Genomic DNA, 25930 nt, shown 5'->3' with positions numbered 1-25930 from the left:
GGCTACGGGGAAAATTTGTACTCCATTCAGTTTCCAGGATGGGTTGGGCACGTGTTCATTACAGATAGATACAGATATAAAGGGCAAAGGTATAGCTTTAAAATCCAGGTGAGGATGGATAACTGTTGGATGCCTCATCAGATTGCTTGGAATGAAGTAAAATAAATTAATTGTGTATGCACAAAAATAATGTACTTGCCATGCGGACTTCCAGCCAGCGATTGGCAGCTGTAAGGAAAAGGGAAGCGATGTTGTTGGAATCTGTGTATTCCAGAAGTTTTTGTCGAAATTTGGCTTCATACCTAAAAAAAAAAATTTTAAAAAAATGAAAATAGAGAAGAAAGAAAAAAGAAGAAAAACAAAAAGAAAAAAAATGAAAAAAGTGTCAGGCCTTGGGGTCTTGGAAAAATGAAGAGTAAAATTTAATTTCTGGGGGTATATGCCTATGGACACTTTGACTCAGGTTCTAAATCTACCTATCAATAGCTCAGACTGACATCATCTATAGACTTGCATTAGACACATGCAAACTATATTTGTACAGTATCTTCAGGAGTAAATGGATGTTATAGCATTGATGAAACTCTACATGGGACTTCCAGATCACACTGGGAATGCATTTTATCACATGGTAATTGTGAGAGAAACAAATCTGAAACTAAAAAAATTAAAAATATATACAAGAGAGAAATACATGCATGTACTTGCGAAAAGAAGTATTAATGCTGCAGAATGCAGTTCCTCTTCTCACTTAATCATATAAGCTCAAGTTTTAAAATTTATATTACTGTAGTGCCTAGAAATTGTAACAATTTATAAAGTATAAACTCAAAGTACCTCCAGTCATAGTAGTTCCAGTGTTAGACAAACATGTCTGTCCTTATCACTAAACAAATGGAGCACTTTGGAAAACAGAAGTTCAAGCACGTGGTGCAACAAAAAGTAATAGACTGGAAAGAACTGTATTCTCCCCGCCAAATGAATTAGCCACAGAATACATAACAAGTTTAATGGCAAATAGGTCTATTTCACAGTTTATTATAGTGGATCTGCACCCACTCATCAGAATAGCTGCATCAATGAATTCTGTCTTGAATTCAGCAGATACGGGAGATGATTCCTTGCTACCCCTATTTAGACTGGGGTCTTGGTGAACGTGCAAGTCAGCCAGTCATCTCTTTTAGCTGGCCATATTTATTTGCATAGGTGTAAGTTAACATGATGTTAAAGCGTATCAACAATTATGTCTAATAATAAAGAAGACTGGCATAAAAGCCTTTTCCAGGGTAGTCATAGAAGCTTGAAGGTCTGAGGATCTAGTTTAAGCACCCAAAGTTTGCCTTTTTCTCCCCTTTATTACATTAGCAAGTTTAACAAACTTGCTACTCTCCCCCCATAAAACTTTACCTTATTTATATCCTTGAGCTATTATGGCTGCAACAAGCACTACTTATTTATAAACTCCGCTCTCCTTATACTATTGTGAGAGAAAGATATGACAATGTTTTGTTTAAGCATGAAGTACATGCCTTAGAGAAGCTTTCAAATTTGTTCACTGCAGAGTATCTTAATCCTTCTTCTGAGTACAGTATAATAAAGTTACAACTTTACATAAATCATTTATGCTTTTGAAGAAAAAAGTGCCACTTCATAGAAATAATTTAGCTGTTCACAACTTAGCCGTGTGCCCAGACGTCTGCTGTGTGCAATGGAGAATGGCCTGGACTGGCTCCGAGCGTGTTGGTGTGTTTGCATAGCCTAGAATGGTTGTTCCTGAAAGCAAGCATTAGCGTCACGCAGTGTCAGAGTTAGCGAGCCCTGCCTTTCCTAAGGATTAATTACCCTCAAGTCCTACCATACAGAGATGGCTGTACTACTTCTGGAACCAATTCAGTCACATTTAACTTTCATATCTCTATACCATGAGGTATTATGTGATGCAGATATGCCTTAGAAGATGTGAGGTATGCATCGTTAGTTAGCCATGCATATGCACATGGAATGGGGATGCAGACGAAGTTACCACTGTTGGTGCAGTACTGCAGAAATATCAGAGTTTCTCTTCAGAAAGTGTCCTCGGATTACCAGGCCTCTCAGAATACAGACCAGTCTTTGCAGAAGCTTTCACATTTCCTTTTTATTGATTATTTAGCACCAACACTATCTGAAGTGCCAGAGAGCAAGCTATAAATCAGGTCAGGACATCTGCTGAAGATGTATTTATAGCTGCAGCAGTAGCTGTCTTTCTGATCTCCCCCTGGATTTTTTGTACATTTCTTTCCTTATACATTCTGAGTAAGTGCAGGACGGAGAGTTGTCAAGGGTAAGGACACTCCAGGAACAACTGGCACCTCCTAACTTAATGACTGGATTCCTGAATTAGTGTTATTTTTAGGGATGCTCAAGCTAGCAAGTCTGAACTCCACTCCTGCTAATATGTTAGGCAGCTGAAAAGCTACACAGTCCTAAATATAGCTAGGTTACCAGCTGATGCTGAAGGCTGGCAGGCAGATGGAATACAGAACTTACTGAACGCACATGGCTGTTGGGTCAGACACACATCAGCTACTGCAGGATTTAAGAAAAAAGAAGCACCAAACAATTCTTTGACAGAGGAATTCATTTCAAGGTTACAGGAAGAATCAAGAGGGAATGCTCCAAATGACTGGAAAATATTAGCTAGATAGCATTAAGTATTATCTATTGTATCAACACCTGAAAATATACAGCCATGGTACTCTAAAGATCTCTTGATGAAGTAGAAGAATACACGGATAATCAATAAAAGCAGTTAGAAACTGGATTTCTTTAAAACTGAACATAGACATAGCTACAAACTAGAGAACACTGTTGGCACTTAAATTAAATATCCAGTAACAGTAATTAATAATGGAAAATGCTATGCTATTCTACCACTCTTTGGAAAGCTTTCAGTCAAAAAGAAACAAACTCTTAAATTGGTTGTTCTTTCATTGAGCTATTTATAGCCTATTCAGAATTGGTTAAAAAAAGCTAACTTTGTGCATTACTTCTATTATAAAATTAACATTACAGGTTAGGAGGAATAAGCACTACCATTTCAAAGATAGAATGGTAACAGTAATAATTAACCAACAAAACAACAAAAATTAACTGACATCTAGAGATGGGTGCGGAAGAGAGTTGATCACATTTGAGTCAATTGGGAAAAGACAAGAATAGCACCAGTGCAGGGAAAACAGCTGGTAAGCTCACCAGTAGTTTTATTGGCATGACTACTAGTATCAGTGTGACTGCCATTTTTGTAGCACAGATACACAACCCAGGCACGTTAACAGGTGTTCCTGGGCTGCTCTCCTGTGAGCTTGTGAAGATGGAAAAATGAAACGAAACAGGCGATGAAAGATTTTGTCTCCAGCTTGTGTATTTTCAAAATCAGTATAAACAACCACATTTTCAACTAGCAACCTAAAAAATAACTTAGGGTGCTGTTGCATCCTCTGAAGTCACTAGCACGCGCAGTTTATCTTACCAGGACATCGACTCATACACAAATTACGCTGGCATAACAAGTTAGTGCATATTAGTTGTTCCGTGGAAACTGTCGAAACACATTGTCTGCCACACTGCATGCTGTGGTAATTGCAAGATAATTTAGTTTCTTAAATCACATTTGCCACAAGTTTTTTTTCAGGCTGTGTGCAAGTGTATGGAGAGTTAGTGCAGGGCAGCTGATACTGTAGAAAAGCAAGCTAATGTGTAACTCCTTTACATGCAAAATGCTTAAAGTTGTTCAATGTTTTGGAGTTCCCCCTTACCAGGGAACTCTGGATTTTCCAGGTGACTAAAATAACAATTACTTATAACTGCAGAACAGAATCAGAGATAAATATTCAAAAATGAGGTAACGTATGTTTCTTAAAAAACTATACCTGAAGGCTCGGATGGTGGTAAGACCTTCAACAGTCTCTGAAAAATGGGAGAGTAATGGTAGCTGAGTGCTATCATCCAGCTGCTGCAGGTCCCTAGAGAGGGTTATGAAAAGAATTTTGTAAAAATCCAGTTTTGTTGTGCAGTTATTCTCTTAAAACAGGCCCAGGGAATGAAAGGAAATATCATCACAATAATTATATATGTAAGGTTCAGATAGATTGCAAAGCAGTGGCTGCGTGTCTCTGAGCAGGGAATGAAGACCCCAGGAGGATTTTTCTTTTAACATTTGAATACAAATGGTGCTGGAGTTCAGAATGGGTCTTTTCCCTTCACTGCCTTCCCTCATTTCTCCTATATTCCTATTTCTTACACTCACTTGTTTATTCATTTAAATACCATTCTGGCTTTGTGCTGAATATAAATTTAATGGGATACTGCAAATAAGAGCTTTAGTTATGCAGAACGCAAAATGCAACTTCCCCCGCTCTATCCACAGATGACAGCACAACTTCTCACTGAGCTATATAACTGTAGAAGTCATACACTCAGTAAAGTAACTGAGAGCCTGCACTCATCATTAGGTTGTGCTTCTCAATTTTATGTTTAGTCATCAAAATCAGTGGAAGCACACGTGGGGTGAAATTCTATTTAGTCTCAGTTCCTTCCAGCAAGAAGTAAATTGGTTGCAGACTCCCTCTCAATCCATGCATACATGAAGGGATAAATGCAGCATTGCTGCAAATGCTTCTTGAGTGCCACTGGGGCAGAAGCTGTATGACTGTAGAAGGAGGAAAATCAGATATGGCTAAATTTTTCAACATTTTAAAAACTGAAAGTCATCCAGAACAAGATGCATGCTCATGCATGTTGGATCCTTAATGGGCAGCAGTACCACCACGGTTGTACTGCATTCTCCAGCCTCCCCCTGATTTTACGGATTTCCACTTCCACTTGCATAGGCAGACATCAGTTTCCCCGTTCTGTCACCACATTTTCTTGGACGCACCCAGCACGCAGCCCTTGGGGAGGGCAGAATCTGGTTGGTTTTTTTGTGTCCTGTGAACTCTAAGAAACTTTGATCATAGACAAAGACCCTGCTCATGCCTCCCAGAAGTTCTGCTGGAAGAGCTGAAGACAAAAGCACTTGTAAAATGACACATTTTCACTATAGTGGACTCGGCTCACTTTCAGTCAGGGCCATGGCTTTGACAGGGTCGAATTTAAACCAGAAGATCCCTAGCACCACAATTCTGCAATGCAATCATGCATTGCAGAAGGTGTTTCTATTGCCAGAATGATACTGGTTTATGCTCTTACCTTGATGCGACTCGGAAGTACTTCTGGATGAAGTAACACATGATTGCGAGGGGAACCAGGGCAATGAGAAACATTGGTGTGACGTATGATATGACAGCAAGAGCTGATACACACAGCAAAGTGGAACGACTCAAACACTCCAGGGTAGCTGGAATGTGCTGTATAGATAAAGAAGAATAAGCACACAGAACCTTCCATAACATATCCTTACACAAAGAAAAAAATTTTGAGGATTTGAAGCACTAAGCATACAGGTCTGCTTTTGAATTGACTGCTGGGTTTTGGGAAAGTCTGAAGGGATTTCTTTGTGGCTGCTTCACACGTCTGCATTGCGGACCACAATCCTCCTGTCAGAGGATTATAGATGGGATGCAATAGACAATCTTCAGCATTTGCATCAGACCTATGAACTGGCAGTGCAGTCTGGGGTAAATACTAACCATTTGAGTTTCAGTTATTTCTATTTTGGGCCAACAGCATTTGCCTTTTTCTCATTTCATTTTCTCATGTGCATCAAGTGAATGTGTTTACCGACTTTTAGAAAAAGTAGATTCTCTTAACTTGGGGATATCACTATTGATCTAATTTCACTTTCCTTTTCTATACAGGGCATCTTAATCAAATAAATGGGTTTTCAATGTGCATTTAAGATGAGGAATTCATTCCGAACATAGAAAAACGTGATGCAAATTGATATAGTAATCAAAATTATAGATCATCAGTGAACTTTGTCTAAATGAGTTTCTAATAAATGAAAATCCAGTCTTTCAGACTAGGAAAGATAGGGTAACTTGGGAGCTTGAATATATTTATGCAGTACCTGGTCGATGGTATTGCAGTCAGCTGAAAATCTGTTCAATATACTTCCCAGAGGTGTTGTTTCAAAAAACCTAAAATGAGACAAGGAATGGGAAAGATTACAATACTGATAGTAGAATAGTTTTAGGGGGTTTTTGTCTTCCTTAAGCTAGGTACTGTAATCACAGACAGAAGCAAATAAATTGACAACCACGGTGAAGCTTCTTGTTTTTCCCCGTAACCACAGTTTCCAATAAAATGGCAGCCTTGAATGTAACCCCACAACAGCGAGCATGTCCTCAGCTCCCTCTACTGCCTAAGCTATGCAAATCACATGATTACATTTAAAAAAATCTTTTCAGATTTGCAATTTGAGGCCTCTTCAATTCATGAAAAATGCAAACAAAGGTAAATCGCAAGTCTTGCATTTTTCTGGGAATAGAAATGCATAACTAAGAACAACTGTTGGAATAATATATTAAAAGACCTTTCCTTTACATTTGCATACGGAAAATGCAAACTTCATTATTGCTCTGTAATTGTCAACTGTTCCATAACTCATGTTGAACCTGAAGTCTAATTCTCTCCTGAAAAAAAGTTTTTTTAAAAAAATATCTGAGGTTATCCATGTACATTATTTCTCCATGATTTCTGGGTCAAATACAGTTAGCTTAAAAATAAGAAGGTATTTTTCCTAATGTTTAGTGACAGCTGCAGGTTTGAATCAAGCTACAACTTTCCTTTCATGCATTTGAAAGAAAACTTATGCAGGACAACAAAGGCCTTTACTGGTCTCTGTGCATCCCAGTGTACTCTAATGATGCCTGTGATGACATTTGTCTAAGCTCATTATCTTTCACAGGCTTGCATAATCACTGCCTGACAGTAAATATTTCCAATGATTATGATGCATGCTGTGAATGAACTGTACAATATATGAATTAATAATTGTGTTTTCTCCCTAATTAAAAACAGCAAAGAGAAATTAAACATGCAAGGAAGTAAATCTCTAAAGTCAGTGTCAGGCAGGAGAGGCATTTGACTACTGTTTAGGAACCCAAGAAGTCTGGGTACCATTTTCAAAAATTGGTCAGTAGTTTGATACCTGGTGATTTTCAATGACACATTAAAAAACCCCATGATTCACAGTCACTTCTTAATAAAAACTGTACTTCAAACTACAGTACAGAAGAACTGCCTTAAAGTAAGAAACACAAAGTGACCACAATACAATTTGTATGACAATCTCAGTAATACCTCATTGGAGCCAAAATAATTTTATTCAGTAAAGCAGAGTGTAGCTTTTTGGTGACTTTCAAGCCAGTCCACTCCACTGCTATTGATGTGACAAGACACAGTACAATCCCTAGACAGCAGAGAATGCTGAAAACTTTTGAATATGGAGAATGGTTGAAATCCTAAGAAACAAAGAAAGAATAACAAAATTATACACTGTAAGTTATGTTTAAAATTTATTGTAAAAACACAAACACAGGACTGAAAAAATGTAAGGAGTAAATCCCTTTTCCTCCCTAAATTAAACTGCTAATGATTTTCAACCATCTTAAGCCATGATTTATTATCCCTTGGAGAGAGGAGTGTTTGCTTAAAAATAAGAGAGTAATCAGAAATTTAAAATCACAGAATACTACAAAATATCCTGAAAAGATATATTTGAGAATTTCACCTGAAGGAAAAAAAACATCTTCGAAGCATTTATTACAGCTTTGTTGTTTTGGTCTATTTTTTTAATATGAGCAGAATATAATAGTTTTTATTTTAAAATACTAATTTCATATTAAAACCCAGCATCAACAATGCATCTTTCACAGATGAAAGTGTGACTTCAGTGAAATCATACACTGCACCTCCCAAACATTCATGTGGATGATTTGCAGGCACTAAATCCCAATAAAGAAAACAATCCCAATTCTAACAAAATCCCTCCACTACTGCTTTATACATAGAGTACCCTGCTAAGTAACACTGTGGTCAGTTCCATGTGGAATTCACATAAAAATCAACTAAAGAAGTGTGCTCACCATAAAAAAAAAACCAAAAAAAAACAACCCCAAAAGTCTCTGTTTTCCATATGTTGCAAAACCTGAAAGCCCTACTGGCAGTGAGAATGCAACAGTACAAGAAAAAGAAAAAAGAACTATGATATCAAAATTACTTTAGGTTTAGGCATATCAGCTGGCTGATGAAAAGAAAATATATCTAGCAAAAGAAGAACAATGCACAAAACTTAACTGTTAGTTTTATTGCACTGTGTATCTGAAAATGCATTGACCTTCAAAATACTCTGGAGTGGCTCTATCACTAGAAATACAGCACATCGCATACAAATCTTGGAGCAGAAGTTGACAGTGGGAGATCACCATGGTTACATCATAAGAGGAATACCTCACAGTGAGAGCAGTTTTTCAGTTCTAGCTCTGTCTTGCCAGAAATGGCATCCGAGGTCCAGCGTGCCAGGCAGTAGTCGATGGCCACCATCACTGTGTGCTTCAGCAGCTGGGACAGAACCAGCAGTGGCAGAAGGAGGATTCCTGCCGCGCTGAGGTACTTGCCACAGGCTCTCCATGGCATCTTTGCTCTCTGATGCAGCACTGAAGACAGGTTGTCTTCATCATCACTTTCTGTTACTTCTTCTGCAATGAGCATGAAAAAAGTACAGCCACACTGACTTACCCGTACACACCTTTCATAGGGACTGGCAAGTGGCAGCTACAAAGCAGGCTGTCTTACACAGGATAAAGAGTGGCATTGAGGTGAAATTACCTGCTCAGGCACACATGCATTAACCCGCTAAAGTATTAGTAATGCATGCTAAAAAGATGCAAAAAACCTTAGCACTAGGTAGGGCATGTCTTCAGCCACGTTTTTGCAATTTAAAAGTACTGGCTTGATAAAAATTAATTGCATTTTTTTTCTCCTCGGTAAAGCCTTAAACAAGTGTGCTTAGCTACTGACAGGTTTGAAGCTCATCCTGCATAAATTATTCAATATTATTCCTCTTTCGTGATCAAATAAATCATGTTCAAGTATAAGAAAAAAACACTCAAAAGTTTGGAGGAAGCTATGAGCTCTGGATGTTTGAAATCATTGTAGTCCAGAGGTAAACTCAGTGGAAACAGCACTCTTACAAATCATGACCCAAATGAAAAATGATTATATTGTCTTGCCAGTTTTAGTTATGCTAATTCATTCTAAAATAATTTAAATGTGAAACAGTAATCTAGTGGTACTGGGCTCAAAGGGTGTCTTTACCTTCATCCTCTTCATCATCTTTCAGCAGAGCTTCACGGGAATACATAGTCCTCCGGAGATTCGTTCTTTCCAAAACAGTTTTTCTTTCAATAATAGTCTCCTAAAAAAGAAACGGTTTGTGCGTTTTCAACCAGAGAATTAATAAAAAAATTCTAATAGCTGTGACAAAACTTGTTTCCAATCAGAACATCAGAGAAAAAGAAAAGTGAGAATCTTACAGCAGGCAGTCATAAGTGATTGATTTGCTACCTCTGTGTAAAACCAAAGGACATAAATTAGATATCTGACATTAATTTCAGGTTGCCAATCCCAACCCTCCTGGAATCTTAATTTGGACAGACATCCCTGAATTATGGAGATTAATATCTCATTCTTCCTGTGTTGTAGTATTAAAGACAAAATGTGTTAATGATTTAGAGAGCTTGATCTATGAACATCTGAAAAACTTCTACCCAATGCAATGAGTAAATTCATGCATATTTATAGAAGCAGTTGTTAGTATTGCACACTACCAATGCTTTTCCCCTAAAATGGCTCAATTTAGTATTCCTTAGACATGAGTATTTTGACAGGATTTCACTAACAAGAATGTGTCATAGGCAACAACATCAAGGAAGTATGAGATGTCCAGATGAAGGAACCTCTCTTAATAGACCAATAATAATGGTAATAGTAATACTACATTTATACTAAGTTAGAAATCACACACAACATGTCAATCCTTGCCAATGCTTTCAACCTAAAAAAAGAAAACCTGTCCAATTTTTTGCAAATGTCGATTTCCCTGCCCAGAAAAAAACCTTCTCCAGCTCTTGGTCTTGTCGATTCATTAACGTCTTCCAGTGTTCAAAGAGCTCAGTCTCTGATTTCTGAATGTCCTTGAGTGTTCCTTCTCTCTGGATGTTACCATCTTTCATCGCAATTATCTAAAAAGTTAGAAACACAAGTGGTGAGATAAATAGCCATGTATCTCTATTTAAAGCTATGTTGCCGCACCTGGACAGAATTTTCTCTTTTCTTAAATAAAGAATATTTCTGTGAACAAATCTGTCTTTTTAAAAGACAGTGAAGTTATCTCTCAATTCTATCCCCTTTACTCAAGATGCTGCAAAAACAGAAACTTCCTGTACTTCATGCTTTCAGAAAGGAAGGTTGCTTTTACATAAGAAAGAAGAAGAATAGATCCCCGTCAGCAGACAAGAGAGTACATTACTCTTCCTAAATACAAGTCATTAGCAAGATAAGATTTTAGAGTTCCCTTAACTCCTAAAAGGAAAAGGCTTTTAGCAACACACTGTGCACAGCATGTTTTGCCCTCATTCAGGCAATTAGATATGAGCATGCTGGCTCCACCGTCTGTTTGATATCACGGACCTGATAAGGAAAAGCTAGGGAATTTGAATCCCTAAAGCTTTTAAAAGCATAAATAGTGGACACTGTTTGAAAAAAAATATGTATGCAAGACAAAATCTGAAAGCTGTGGTTTCCAGGTTTATCAGTGTAACTACATAATATACACAGTGTAACTACCTTCACTTTAGTTCTGACAAGGGGAATTGGAAAATGAGGCGTGTGGATTGTAAACCCACGTGACATCATTAGAAAATAGTTAATGCGGTATTTATTTTTCTCTCTCCCTGGAAACTCAGAAATTTCCAAGGGTGGGGGGTAAGGAAATAATCTATTCCACTTATTGCTAAGAATTTACACCAAAGGAAAAGAAAAAATAAAGCAAAAAAGAATCTTTGTGGTCAATTACTTCAGGAAACCTGTAATTGGCATGGACCTTGAATTCTTCTGAGGGTTTTGCAGGATCATCAGATATGCTTCAAATCATATTTTTATTTAAAATTCCTTAATAAAATAAGTATTCCTCTGCACTCCATTGGGTAAGACTTGCTAAGGCTTAATGAGACCTGTGCTGAGGAAAAAACCCTGAACTATTTCTTAATAAATATTTTTAAATTATAAACTTAATTAATACAAATCCTTCTTGTCCTACAGGCTATTTGGAACAGTATATTTCATAAAACTCTACTGAAACCCAATTAGAAAATAATAAAGAAGAACATAATTCTCAGAGTATCTCATAAAACACAAACAGCAAGAAATGGGTCTGACATTCATAAAGAAAATGGAAAAGATAATACGGATACAAGGCCATAGCTGTGCATATTAAACAAAATGTCAATATATTATAATTGAAAAAGAAAAACTAAGATGGAGCTCATAGGAAGAGGAAGAAAGCAGAAAATTCCTGTAGCCAGAGAGACACTAACCAGAAAAGCAGAACTGTTGAGAACAGTAGCAATTCTTAAAGGTGTACAACTGAGGGACAAGGTCACAACAGACGCCATAAAGGATAAACGCTGCCCACCAAAAACATGATAAGAACAAGCTTAATGTCTATGTGCAACTTTATAGCAAGACAACTTGAAGAACAGAAAGCAGCTGAAATATGATTATTTCTTGAGACAGAGTAACTGCTGCTACAGTCTGTGCAAGCTGCAAATGAGAGAGGAGTCCTGCTAGGAGGCATAACTGCAGTCATCAATCCTCGTGGGCAAGAAGACCTGTGATGTTGTAGCTGGATAACTGTAGGATAACTACGAGCAAGGCTAGTGTGAATAAAAAAAAAAAAATATCCAAAAACCCAAACCTCCTTATCTTGATTTGCTTCATCTTTGACATTTGCAATTGCAAATTGTTATAGAAAGCATACCTTCTTTTTTTTTTTTTCCTGTAAACTACAAGATATAACAAAGCAATTGAATACTATATGTTTCTTAAAATTTTGCCAACATACAAAGTGTAAAAGTGTTCTTGATACCTTATGCATTGGTATTAACTGCAAGGAAATACTGTTATTTTTCAAAAGATCTTTATTATACATCTTCTCACTAACCTACCACTTGGTGGAAAGATGAAGTGAAAGCCTTGATGATAGCAAGACATTTCATGCCACATTCTTCCCTTCTCAGAAAAAACAGGAAAAGCTTTCTTACCCAGTCAGCATGGGGTAAGTACTGCAGCTTGTGAGTTACTAGCACAACGGTCCGCTTGTCTTCCCGTAGCATTTTCAGGATCCCTTCTTGCATGAGATGGTCACTCAGGTGGATATCCAGTGCAGAAAATGGATCATCCTGTCACGAGGAAAAGAGATCAGCTTTTGAAACCATAATTTATGGGATTTAAGGACACCAAAAGATTTTAATACGCGTAAAACCAGTTAGATCAATATAGACAATCAAATGAGGCCATCAGAAGATCAAAATTCTGAGGAACGGTTCTCTTAAATTACATAACAACAAACCTTGAATTGTCTTTTTGCAATGACTACTCAGACATACATCACCTGTGTAAATGCTATGATTTCCTGAGGCTTTCTGGGAACTGCTCCTCTCTTAACAGATGCGTTTCATAGCCCATGTAGCTGCCATACATTGTTTCTGTCAGACTCAAGACAATGCAGCAACGTATGTCTCTGGCATATATTAAGAGTGCATAACAAAGTGCATGTTTTTATTTCTCTTGTACCTTATTGCCTTCTGATTTGTTTGTGGGGTTTTTTTTGTTTTTTTTTGTTTTTTTTTTTTTTAATCCATAAATCAAAACTCTATTAACAAAGAATCACAAAAGGAGAAATATTGATTAGTTTGATGACTCTGCTCAGATGCTTGATTTATAGCCTAGGTTATTTTATTGAATCAACGAATTATATGCAATTAATTTAGGCATAAACTAATCTACATCTTTTGGGGGGACTTCTTTACTTAATCCTATTTATATGCTATTAAAAACCCTTTTAGGGTTGAATTTGAATTAATTCTGCTTTCCGAGTGACATCATTACCACCAGTTAATTAGGGAGAGGTATAAATAAAAGAGTGAGTGCTTCATAAGATCCCTTTGAACTTTTATTCCCTTCAATTTTGCAACAATTTGTATTGTGACTGCATTAGATACTTTAGCATTGTTGCTTTCATGCAACAATACTTTGGTTTCTACAAAACCAAAAATATCTGAAATTTACAGTAAGATAAATATGAGCACTGAAATTCTAATAAATCAGAGCATCATCACATAGAGCACTTAAAAAATGCTTTGGAAACACAGCAACTTCAGACTGTGATACAGAATTTATTTTCAACAATGTGCGTGTAACTGTGTGTGCACCGTGCTCCATGAGCAAGGATGCCTGCTGTCAGCTTTACTGCTGCACTCTTCTGATCTGGCACAGACCAAAACATCATTCTGAGCACTGTGCTTGTGCACAGCCACCTCGTATGCAATGCTGCACTTCTGCAAACTGTAAATGCCAGTTCATAGAACATGACCTCGCACTGCAGAGTCAGGCGAGGCTGTTTATTAAGGCAGCACTCACCATATATGGTTATAATGATACATTGATTACAAGACACCTGAAAAAAATCAGTTTATGCTACAGGACTAGTCCAACATGGAACAAATTAAACATGCTGAATGAATGTCATTAATAAAATACATAATGAATTTTCACATGACATTTTTTCACACCTGCAATGATCACAAGAAGCTTAGGGAATATGAAAGGTTATTGAATATGAAATGTACACTCGTGAGAGAGAACTTTCATAAAGCATTTCTTTACAAAATCAGTCTTAAAAGAAGTGAGTGTTTGCAAATACTAACATATAGGATACCTGATTATTTTTGAAAGATTAATAACTGGAAAAAAGTTTATTTGTAGACACTTTTACAATTATCAAGCCATAAGAGAACCTGCTACTATTAGGAGATTATTGAGTGTCCTGTGCAAAAGGATAACAGTGACTAAGCCAAGTTACAGCCCAATACTGGATCCGCTGATTTGCAGCACCTGGCCCAGCTGCTCTCTGCCCTTGCACGCACATATTGATCACCCTAATTACAGGGAAAGGCTTAAGTAACCCCCCAGACCTTTAGAGATGACCTGAATGTGCACAGCTTTTCTAATCCCATATGACTCATGTCTGGCTGCCATAACCGCTGGATTCAAAGCTCCTTGAAAACTGAGCTTAAGAAGGAAGTCCTAAATTGGAAAGTCATCAAGCTCACTACTAGTGACTGTGTAGGATGCATCCGTTTTCCCACCTACTGTTTTTAGAGCCTGCTCTTACTCCTTTTTCCATAGCACTTCTCTTGAAGTTGGGACAGGATATACAGCAAGCAGTTCAGGGTGGGAAAACAGCTTAGTTTGTTGCAGAAAGGAAACACCCCAGACACAGGACAACATTAATTTTAGGCCTGAGACAGCTTAGGAATTTCATGAATATAGCTCAGACTATTAAATTTCTTAGTACCAAAGATAAATACAGGGGTCAAAAAGAAATTTCAATAAACTGAAAGGGGAAGGATCAGCATTTCAATTTGTATCCCAGTATCTACCTGTCTGTCTGCAGCACTTGCAAAATGTTTCTTACCTGCTGGCTAGCTAACAAGGGGTATAAAATAAACAGTGCACATTTGGCTTAGCTCAGTGAAGCACAACGTTCTGTCTGTGTTACCCATGAAATACTCTAAATGCCTACATCTTGTGCTTCTGTTTGCAGCATAAACATAATGGCACCTACTCACCAGGAACACAACATTTGTCTGCTGGTAAAGTGCTCTTGCCACACTGATACGTTGGCGCTGCCCTCCAGACAGATTAATACCCTGGAGATATGCAGGAAAAAAACAATCAGACAGTTATAAAAATATCAATTGAATATTCATATTTTAATCAGATTATCCACAGAAGACTTTCTGGACAAAGAAACCCAGAGAAATTTTTCAAAAGAGTGGGCCTGCAATTCAGCTGGGATACAGCACACAAATTGTTAGAAAAGCCAGAGCACTCTGTCTGGAGCTTTATTCCATACGTGCCAGAGGGATGGGAAATGTTTAATAGTTTGTGGTGACATAATGGTGTAGGTGGCATAGATAATCTGCAGGCAGTATAAACTAGACTTCAACTCACAGGTTAGCCTTATGAGTCTGGCCGTGTCCTGTTTTATTTATTTATTTTTATAATTGTATGCTGTCATACTGTATCAGTTCCATTATCTATTGTAATCAGTAATTGCTAACTGGGAGGTCAGACCATGCCGAGGTAAACATTACCTGGTTGCTATTGTTCTTGTTTTCAGCCCTTAGTTCTCTGCTACCACCCCACTCTAAGTCACTTATACTTCCTGTGATCCACCTGCAGTTTCACAAACACACCTTAAACTCTCATAAGCCAGTACTGCTGCCAAAAGATGCTACCTCCCCTCCTTCCCCTCCACTTCCATCCTTCTATCAAAAAACATTTGTTTGGCTACAAAGTGAATTGGGTTAGGAACTAATCCACATAAAATTAAAATGCTAGCCAGCGGAGAGATTAGCCATGGAAATGTATCCTTGTGTGTGGGGTGGTTTGTTGTGATTTTGGGGTCTTTTTGTTTGTTTGTGACAGTGCCAGTACATGCCAGAGTAAATTGTTTACAAATTTGTGACTTGTTTCCTTTCTTGTCACTCCCTAATCTTCCCTGACGTGATAAAGTTTAGTTTGCTGTTGATTAAACACCTGCCCTTTTTTAAATGAAGGGGCTCTACAAATCTATGAATTATTTATTTGTATGTTACTCCTAGAGAAACCAAAAAATGCACTGTGAAGTCAGGATATCTGAGATTGTGGCCACAGAATTAGTCAAACATTCTGATAGCAGCACATTTAAATCAACGCATCTCACATAAATGACAGCGTTTCCATGTTTACTGAGCAACGAGCTTTCAGACTAATGACCCAAACGTACACTTAACTAAAAGATTACATTTGTTGCCAAATAACCGATAAGATTTTAAGAACACAACAAAATAATAAAAACTCCTCTATATATTTAAAACAAAAATAGAAGCCTGTAGCTGTTTACTGACCCTCTCTCCAATCTGGGTTTGGTCTCCGTGAGGGAGAATGTCAATATCAGGCTGGAGGGAACAAGCATCAATTACTGCTTTGTACCTGTGGAAACAAAAAAGGTAATGCAAAATCCACACAGATACTGCTAAAGAAGCACATTTCCCACCTGCAAAGGAACAAAAACTAACCAGCTGGAAAAATCACATAGTGGAAAACATATTTGTTAGCCACTAATTGTTCTAATGAGATCTCTTTCAGTCACAGGCAAGTAAATATTTCAGCTAAGAAAAAACATCTTAGGTCTGCTTCCCAATTAAAAACATTTACTAGTTAAAACCAGGCAAAACAAGCACAACTTCTTCCATGGTATGTTGTTATTGTTTAGCATTTAACTTTTTTCATGCCCAGAGCCTTTGTTTCTTGTTTCAATATCCAAGGATGACAGAAAAAAAATGTGTGTAGGATGTGAATACATAGCCAACAGCTTCTCGTAAGGGCAGAGGAGATGGAATACCAGCAAATAACTTTGAAGTATTTTAGACTGTTTGGAGGGCATTTATACTGAATAAAAAGGCAGCCCATTAATCCTTCACAATGTACCAAACACTGAAACTGTAATAAACAACATTCCCACTCCCAAACGGCTAATGTCCTTTTAAGACAGGTAAACTAGTCAATTAGGTGTAAGAATAGAATACTGCATGCTAAACAAACACGGTCCTTGGAAATGAAAACACTTCTACACTTAAGTTCAAGTAAGACTGAACTCTGTCCTCTGCCTCCTTCAGGAAAACCATGGTCAAAGGGGGACTGCGCAGAACTCAAGGTCTTTTGTCACATTCCGGCAGGTGCAGTATGCTTGTTACTAGAGGGAGAAGGGGACTCGTGTGAACTGAGGCCTGTGCACCTCCATTATTTAGCTAAACGGGGAGTAAAGCATGTAGCAGTGCTGAAACCTGTTACCTCTGTTTGTTGAAAGGGCTTTCAAATGTGATATTCTCTTCCACTGTGGCATTGAGCAACCAAGGCTTCTGTGATGCATATGCCACTGATCCTCTTTTCCTGGAAAAAAACCAAAACCCCAGAGTTCCCAGCTTACCAGTGCAGTAGGCGTTTTTGGAAACAATTTTCTTGTAAAGGAAGAAACTGGCAATAAGTCTTCAAAAATGCTTTCTTTCATTTCTTTCTTTAGGACAATCAATATCTCTCCCATCAAGGAAATACATAAGATGTTAATATTCCAACAGAATACTGAAATTCTTCACTTAACTGAATTCTAGTTTGTTCCCTCTTTTTCTGCAGTGAGGTGGGTTTTGGAGAGGCTAGCTCAGTAAAGCTGCCTCTTGAGAAGTGCGGATGGCAGGAAGAAAATTACCAAAGACTGAATCCCAGCTCGGTTTGGATAGTAGGAAGAAAATGACCAAACACTGAATCTCAGCTGTTTGGATAGAATAGTAAAAAAAAATTAAAATGTATAGCAGATCACTAGTTAGGCCACACATTTCAGGAGGGACGTTCTAAAATGGTATTTTTAAGGTGTTTAAAAAAAAATAACTCCACACATGTACAAAGGCAATTTCCCCTGCCCCCAACACGTTTATTTTCCCAATTCTAAGAAGAGAACTTGAGTCATAAAGAAAACATGTACCCATAGGTAAAATCTTTCTATGTCTTTTAAGACAAGAAAAAAGAACACAGACAAAAAATATTTGCTAAATTTCCCCCTGTGGAATTGCTCCCGTGATGTATCATCAGAAGAGTATGGTCAATAGGATCTCACCACGCATATTTTATTCTTATTGCTATTTAAAAATAAAAGTATGTGCCTGCTAGTTAAGTAGCAGTGCTTTTGTGGCTGTTGTGCACTAAAGACCTCAGAAAGGCAGAGCTAGGACAAAGGAAGCATTTTTTATTAGAGCAACCGATACTGTTGGAAAACTCATTGGCATATCACCGTTTCTCCAGAGAAGGGCCAAAAGAGGGATCGTACACCTAAAAGCATATGTTTTCCTTCCAGCTATATCAGCTAATCCAATAAAAAGATAGGACCTCTCACTCAAACGTAGCCTTTGTCTGCTAGACAGCCATTACAGCAGCCTCTTTCTAGATCGACCTGAATGCAATTCAAACCATGAGCTGCCAAAATACATCAGACACACTATCTTCTTTTTTTTTTTTTATCAGGAGTTAAGGTCACTTGCCCTGCTCATTTTTTCAGGCTTTCACCAAGGTTGCTTAGAAGTCATTATAGGATCCAATTTTCTTTGATGACCTGAAAGAACACACAGTTATGCTACCCTGCTAACATGCTTCCAAGTTCAAATGTCTGATGGCTCGTTAGAATTTAATTACGTTTTATGAATTCTCTTTATTGGAAAATGAAACAGAAACAAAAAAAAAGAAAAATAAAAGACAGAGAAAATCCCCTAAGCAGTGCAGCCCACAGTCCCAAAATCTAATTCAAAGAGCATTCAGTTCAGCCTCAAGAGGGAAAGCATTTTTTCAATTAGTATGAAATTCTCATTACAATGATTGAGTAAAAATTGTTCTGAACATTCCAAGTTGAACATGTATTCCCTTCCCCTCCTTTTCATTGCTTGAAATGGTGCTGCTCTTAATTCTCAATGCAATTGAAAAGTTACTTCTCATTTATTTTTTTGAAAAATAGTAGCAAAGTTCTGAGGAAAAAGTTTTTACAACTTTTATAAAATGTGTTCTTTTGTTCAGTGAAGATATAGGCACTGCCAGTATGACGCACTCCATGCCGAGAACCGGTACAATGTCTGGGAATACCACTCACGTTTGGCTTACGTTCTGCTTTTAGGCCATCAATGAGAATTAATTACTGCAAGGAATTTGGGAACAAGCAATGAGCTTGCCAAAATTCATTACAGATTTAGAATTTAGCAAACCCCTCTAAATTAATCTTAATTGCAAATTGACACTAGGATGACGTATCAGGGCACATCATATTTTGACAGAAGCAAAAAGCTTGCAAGTGTTTGATCATATGAGAAATCTATTGCACGTCTACAGTGCTTCTTACAGTAAGGAGGCAATCAAACAAAACTTTTACTGAAACCATGAGAAATATGTGGCCAAAAATCCAGAGAACAAAATATTCTGAAATGGAGTGTGTAACACTTTCTCTTAAAGCCTGCCTTGAGCCTACCTAAGGTTTCATTCTTAAAAGATTGAGTGCAAACAAATGGCTTCGCAGACAAAGACTTATGAGGATTTATTCTGCAGGCGGAAGTAATTGCCTCCTACCCCCTGCCTGCATAAACATGTGTTTTCATCAATGAAGTATGATTTTTTTTTTTCTCTGATGATATAGGATAGACTGACCTTAGTCTCTCAATTATCACAGAGGCAGACAGCAAAATCCAACCTTAGAATAAATAGGGAAAACCTTCCCTGAGCTCCCTGTGCTTTAGCTAATATAGGATTAAGCCTGTTCATTAATTTAAAATCAGAAACAACGTTGTCAAGATTGTTTGCTTGAAGTTATTAGTCTATCTTCACAATTCATTTTGTTAAGTCCAGTAGGCTCAGTACGTGTTCAAGATCACTGAAAATACGATGAGTTAAGGAACATTCATATATGAATCTTGGTACCTTAATAAACCTACCCAGTCTCAAATGTTGGTGATTTTTAAAAGAAAATAGATGCACTTAAAATGCAATGGAGTTACGATTATAACGGCAGAGGAAATAACACATTGCAGAGCCTTTCCTGTGTGTTTTGGATTGCTGACTACAGTTTTATCTTGATTATTCTGCAGAATTAATGAATTTCTAATATCAGTCAACAACTTAAAATCAAATTTTCTCCAAATATGACAGAAATCATAGAATCATAGAATGGTTTTGGTTGGAAAGGACCTTGAAGATCATTGACTTCCAGTGTACTGTCCTGTCCTACACTATTACTGCATGGGAAAAAAAAAAAGCTTCCATTATTTTCAGCCTGATGATAGGTAACAGAACATTCTGATATTTCCAGTCCTGAGTATTCAGGAGCATACTTTTTTTGCCATTATTAAACTGCAAGGGTCACTCGCTTGTTTTTACTTCTAGATCTTGCAGCAGCTGCATACAGAGCAACCCATTTGCCTTCTAAGGAGGAACAACTCATTAAGTGCAGACACTTCTGAAGAATGTTCATAGAATCACAGAATGACTGAGGTTGGAAGGGACCTCTGGAGGTTCCCATTAGTTTCTAAAGTGTTGTACCTGAATTCCGTGTCAATGGGAGATTCTCTCTCTGGGCTGCAGAAAACAAACAAGAGGGTTTTTTTTTTTTTAAATCAATTATTTTAGACAATGCAAATAATACCTTAAAATACTATCACTATTCTATAACTAAAAATGCAACAAAATGACATAATAACAGAAATAAAACTCTCAAGTATGCTAAAATTCTGAACTATGTGACATTAACCTAAAAAAGGTATGGTTAAAGCTTCAGTTTTCAGAAGGGCTAAATAACCCTGTAGAAAGTATTCAACATCTATGAGCAAATGCTCAGGACCCCACCAGACTTTGGCTCAAAATACTCTCTGTTCTGAGAACACCAAAAATGTCCCACAGGATGCTAGTGCAACAAAACCTTAAGACATATCACCACAGCACTTACCCAACATAACCAGGATTCCGAGAACCTATAATAATGTAATTGTTTCACACAGTCTAGTATTCTTTCCTACTTTTTAATATGCTTGCCATACGGTTGTGCATGTTATCTTACTGTTTGTTGTCCATCCCCATAACAAACATGTGAATGACTAATTCTGATCATATTTCTCTTATATCTTAATGGGTTCAAATAGTTTCACTTTAACTTGACTCAGAAATTGCAGTCTCTCTTACACAGAAAGAACTGTGAGATTTCCAAGTATCTTTTACCATAAGGCTTAGTTGTTAGATACATGAAACTCCCTCTTAGACTACACAAGGATGGGAACAGAAGTTTTGCAGGACTTGGTCTGACAATCAGGTAACAAGTCTGGTAAATGGGACAGAAGAGGCTGCTGATAAATCTAAAGAAAAGGCAGTAGAATAGTTGGTGTGTCACAAAATGAAGAAACTATTCTGGTCAGTAGAAGACACAGAGTTTAGCATAAGTCAAGAAAAGGGACATCATATGATGTTTTTCCTCTGCTGATTTCAGTAACAAAGTTTTCACTGGCTTCAGCAGGGATAGGATAGGATTGTCACTTTTACAAGGTTTACCATTCTGGAGGTTTGTGCGCCACACTAAAATGACAACCATCTCAGAAAGCTTTGCCCTCAGTTGATTTGGTACCTATTGCCAAAATCCAAGCTGAGCTATGTTAATTTCGGTGAAAATAATTTCCATGCACGGATCCCTAACCAACAGATGGACTAATCTGCTACTCCTCACACTTCTCAGTTTGTGTGTTCCTGAAGAATGCTAGGTGAGAAAATAAATTTATGACAGGATATAAAGAATGAAGAGAAGGGTAATAGGGAGAATTTGCTTTAATAAATGAAACCTTTAAAGCAATACTTGATACTGTTGTTTAAAGTGTAGCTTTAGGGAATAATCTATTTCAGACTTTAGGGGAAGGATTTTCAAAGACATACAGGAAAGTTACAATATGATTTTCAAAATTACCAAACAGTAATGTTACCATAAAGGAAATCCATCTCTTATTTTCGTAAGTCACATATGTGGTTTCAAAAATTGTATCCTAAACTAATTAAGACAGTGAAAGTTTCACTGATTTTCAGAATTCTGACTCAAAATCTTAAGCATAGATTTTAGAAACCTTTGGTTCCTTTTACTGCAATCGATTTAGTAGGAAGACCAACAGTCATATACAATACCATACCTGACATCTTCCCCCGTCTCACTGTCAGAAGTACAGCTGCATCACAAATGGAAAGCAAAGATTGTTTATTTAAGTAAGCACAGGCAATCTGCCCCAGAAAAAAACCCTATTAAATTCCACTTAGTGCACAGACTGCAAACAGTATTTATCACAGAGCTGCAGCACAGCATCTGTTCCTTCTACACAAACTGACTTGATTTTAGCAGTTAAAAAAAATTTGGTGACAGTTTTTTTCCTTATAAACATTTAATTTGACTCAACAACAAAAAAAAATCACCTCCACTCTGTCCTGAAGTTGCTAACAGAACTAAGAAGTCCTAGTGTGACAAGAATGCAGTTTAAAAAAAGGACACTTTCAGGGAAAACAAACTGATAATTTGTGATACTGGCAGTATTTTCCATGGCAGTAACTGCAACTTTGTAGCATATGATGGGTCAGTTTGAACCCCAAATCCTGCCTTCAGTCGACTCGCAACAGGCTGTGTTCTGTATCAGCCCTGTCCTTGGGGGGGATGTGCCTGTATAAGGAAACACGGGCAGGTCTCGGGGACAGACAGGTTTTGGTTTCGCTATTTTTGAACATGTACCAAGATGCTCACAGACAGAGTTGTTTTGACAGGATGACTGGCCATACTTATTCCTGATGCTAAATTCAGTTCCATTCAAGAGAATGAAAAATCTGTGTCAAGCGGTATAAACAAAATCAAGGAGGAACAAAGTTTTTCGTGCTTTAAAGAGAACAGTCTCATTAACTTTATACTAACACCATTTGCTTAGAAATATCCAGGAAAGAAAACTACACTTGCAGTTTGAAAGGTTTGAGATATTTCCAAAAATGACCGCATCTAAATTCAATTTACTGTAGAATTTGAGAGAGTTAGCCAGCCACTAGCACCTTTATTCCAATGCTCGGTGTACCGAACAAAGCTTTTCCACAGTTACCTCACACTCCACTGGTCTTTAGTGACAGTGTGACCTCAGTGGCACCTCCTCCAAAAACCCATGAACCTGTTGCATATCATTAAGAAACAACACATTCATTACAGAGACTATCAAGGGGCTGAAATAGGGAATATCTTTTCCAACCCTTCCATGCACAACACAAGGACCCTGAACAACAAGCATCAGTTCCTGCTTTGTGAACCACCCTGAAGAAGACCAGGCATCCATTCTACCAGGGAACACCCTGACAACTTGCACCATGTAGTATTTGTGCATGACAGCATCTCCCCTCCACTGTGCTCTTTTCCTACACCAGCCTGCAAGAGAGGCAGAAAATTGTGCAGCTCTCATAATCCATCAGTGTAGCTCAAGAAGCAAAGATCAGGCAGGGTGCCTGGTGGCTAGCACAATTTACCTGTGCTTACTGTGGGTGTGAAACTTTGCTCCAGTTTCTGTTCAGAAAGCAGGGCAAGGCACCACGCTCACAGGGCACAAATGATTCTCTAAGTAACACGAGGTGCAGCAGTGCACAGCAATGTCCTGACTTCCTTAACCATGTTCTTTTGCTATACAGCCACAGCTGTCACAATTTGCGTACGCAAGTACTCATAGATCAATTCCCTGATCAGTGTTTCTGTTCTGTAGCTGGAAAAAATTCATTCTCCATTTGGAGTTTTAGCTCAGCCGTTTCAACCCACTTTTTCCCATTTTGACTTTGTTTTATCCCCGCTTTCCCCCTTTTCCTGCTTCCTCCTGGCAAGTAAGGATGCATTTATCTCCTACCAGTGCTGAGATGTTGAAGTAATGTATGCTTGATAATGAGCTCTAGATCTCATTTTTCAAGGTCCATGGACGTCTAAAGATGCAAATATGTGCCTACTGAGATTTCTAAGCCTTCAGATCTCTATTTCCAATTTAAATAAAATAAAGTACCTGTATGTTTCTGAAAACTCCAGTAAACACATATTTATAAAAATCAATGTACTTTCTATGCATCAAAATAACTTTAAAAATATTGTCAATTGATTAAAAGTCAACTCTGCATCAAGTAGAAGAAAATCTACTGTTAACAACCTTAACAAATTTAGCACTTCCTTCACATTATAAGGACTCCAGATTCACATGGGAGTATATACGTCCTGTTTAGAAACAAATTACATAATTTTATTTGAGCAAATTATTTCTCATTTTGGTCAATTTTCTGATATTATTTACTTTAAAAAGACTTCTACTATAAACTCCTCCCTTGACTTGAACTGGGACTATTTAAAGTGAGAGACTGCCCACAAGAAATTAACATGGTATATAGTATATTTATTTACTCAATAACCAGTCAAATCAATACTATTTACCATCTGTTCAGAATGTAAATAATGATTTCTCTATTTTTGTTAATCTCTAACCATATTATAAAATATTTATGCGGAGATGCTCTCAGACTGCTTTGGACAAGGGGCAGTAATCTGAGCTGGATCTTCCAGGCACACACTGTAATACAAACAACAAAATAAAATCACAGATGAGCCAGTGCTCACTTCTTATTAGCCAATTCCTAGACCAGGAATAAATTACATTTCTTTCTAGTGTTTTGAAACAAATAATTTTTATAGGAACCAAATAAAGATGATAGGCAGTTAATCCTCTTTTATCAATAGAGCATGGAGGCATAGAGGAGGGAAATGACTTGTGCAAGTCTCTCCATTAGACCAAGGGAAGGGCCAGGAATAGAATCCAGATTTCCTGAGCACTGAGTGACATGTCAGCAGGATGTATCCTTCATCTTCATAGCTGTGACCTTGGAGGAAGGGAAGGGGAAGGAAATTTGAAATGAAATAATTCAGGACTACTCTGTAACGTGAATGACTGAAGCCAAACATTCGTCACATCCCCAAGAAAGAGCTGTAACAAGGATCTTGCTGATTTTGGTAACACATTTTATTGCCTGAGCTAAGGCTAAGAGCTCTGGTGATTACTTGATAAGACTACTCTCCTTGAACCTGGGATAATGTTGCGTGTACCTGGTCAGGCATTAATAAAATAAAATTAAGGGAGCTTTCATCTGATAGCTTTACAGTGCAGGTGTGCAGCCTACACTGACTGCATCTATCATTCTGAATAGACCAGTGCACGTGGTAGCAGCTCTGAAAGATGAGACAAAACATAATCTGTCCCAGTGCAGCCAGCACTTACAGTGCTAAGATTGTTTCAGCCACAACCCCCTTTATACATATCTGACAGATAGCAAAGCAAATGTGATAAGAACTGAATTTTACCTTGTGATACTTTGGCACATATAGAAGACATGAAAACCAGTTCTGACCTTTCCACTGTTGTGAAGCACATACTTCTAAACAAGTGCTATTTAAAAACACAGTCTGATCAGAAACATCATGTCATCTGTTTTAGTTTAGCATCAGACATTCAAATTACACTTCTTAATCATGTTATGTCATCGGTAAAAAATTACAGCCTTGCTGAAATGAAATTAGTTCACCTAATAAGGCTGCAGGGATTCTGTATGGTTCCTCACCATACTCTGATTTTCTGCTTAGGGAAGTATGTTTTAATGGAGAGATCACCACATTGTGGAACTTTGGCTTCTGTTCTTGTCTCCCTCACCAGCTGAAATGGTCACCTTCCTATGTTGCATTTTCCTCACCTATAAAATAGGGAACCTTCCCTCCATGTACTATTACTATTAAAGCACGTGCAATTCTGAATAGTGTGACTGGATTACACATGAAGGCTGGATATAAATAGTGTCTCTCTACAAACACTCAAGGAATTTGCGAGAATTGTTTCACAAAATCAGTGCAGAATCCACTGGGTAACAACAACCCTTTGTCCATCAGAGTGCATGGATTTGACTTACAGTTGCACTGTTGTTCCTTCATTCCCAACCAGTTGGAAATAAAATTGTTTCTCTAGTT

At 37.6% G+C, this 25930-nt stretch overlaps 1 protein-coding gene across 1 annotated transcript in view; it reads right to left on the bottom strand.

Moving 5' to 3' along the window:
- ABCC8 (ATP-binding cassette, sub-family C (CFTR/MRP), member 8) overlaps positions 1 to 25930 on the bottom strand; it is an 82890-nt gene that overhangs the window by 11691 nt on the left and 45269 nt on the right. The window contains exons 18-31 of the mRNA XM_009892047.1: positions 22059 to 22094; positions 20437 to 20472; positions 17164 to 17262; positions 16218 to 16302; positions 14895 to 14975; positions 12306 to 12443; positions 10101 to 10226; positions 9301 to 9400; positions 8434 to 8681; positions 7285 to 7445; positions 6050 to 6119; positions 5230 to 5387; positions 3912 to 4004; positions 200 to 302 (exon numbers count right to left, since the gene is read on the bottom strand). Coding sequence (XP_009890349.1) covers positions 200 to 302; positions 3912 to 4004; positions 5230 to 5387; positions 6050 to 6119; positions 7285 to 7445; positions 8434 to 8681; positions 9301 to 9400; positions 10101 to 10226; positions 12306 to 12443; positions 14895 to 14975; positions 16218 to 16302; positions 17164 to 17262; positions 20437 to 20472; positions 22059 to 22094 — 1534 coding nt within the window. The remainder of the gene's footprint in view (positions 1 to 199; positions 303 to 3911; positions 4005 to 5229; positions 5388 to 6049; positions 6120 to 7284; positions 7446 to 8433; positions 8682 to 9300; positions 9401 to 10100; positions 10227 to 12305; positions 12444 to 14894; positions 14976 to 16217; positions 16303 to 17163; positions 17263 to 20436; positions 20473 to 22058; positions 22095 to 25930) is intronic.

This window comes from Charadrius vociferus, unplaced genomic scaffold (assembly GCF_000708025.1).
Source record: "Charadrius vociferus isolate BGI_N301 unplaced genomic scaffold, ASM70802v2 scaffold179, whole genome shotgun sequence".
Lineage (NCBI taxonomy): Eukaryota > Metazoa > Chordata > Aves > Charadriiformes > Charadriidae > Charadrius > Charadrius vociferus.
The sequence above is the reverse complement of the archived record's forward strand: the minus strand, read 5'-3'. Positions and strand labels throughout refer to the sequence as shown.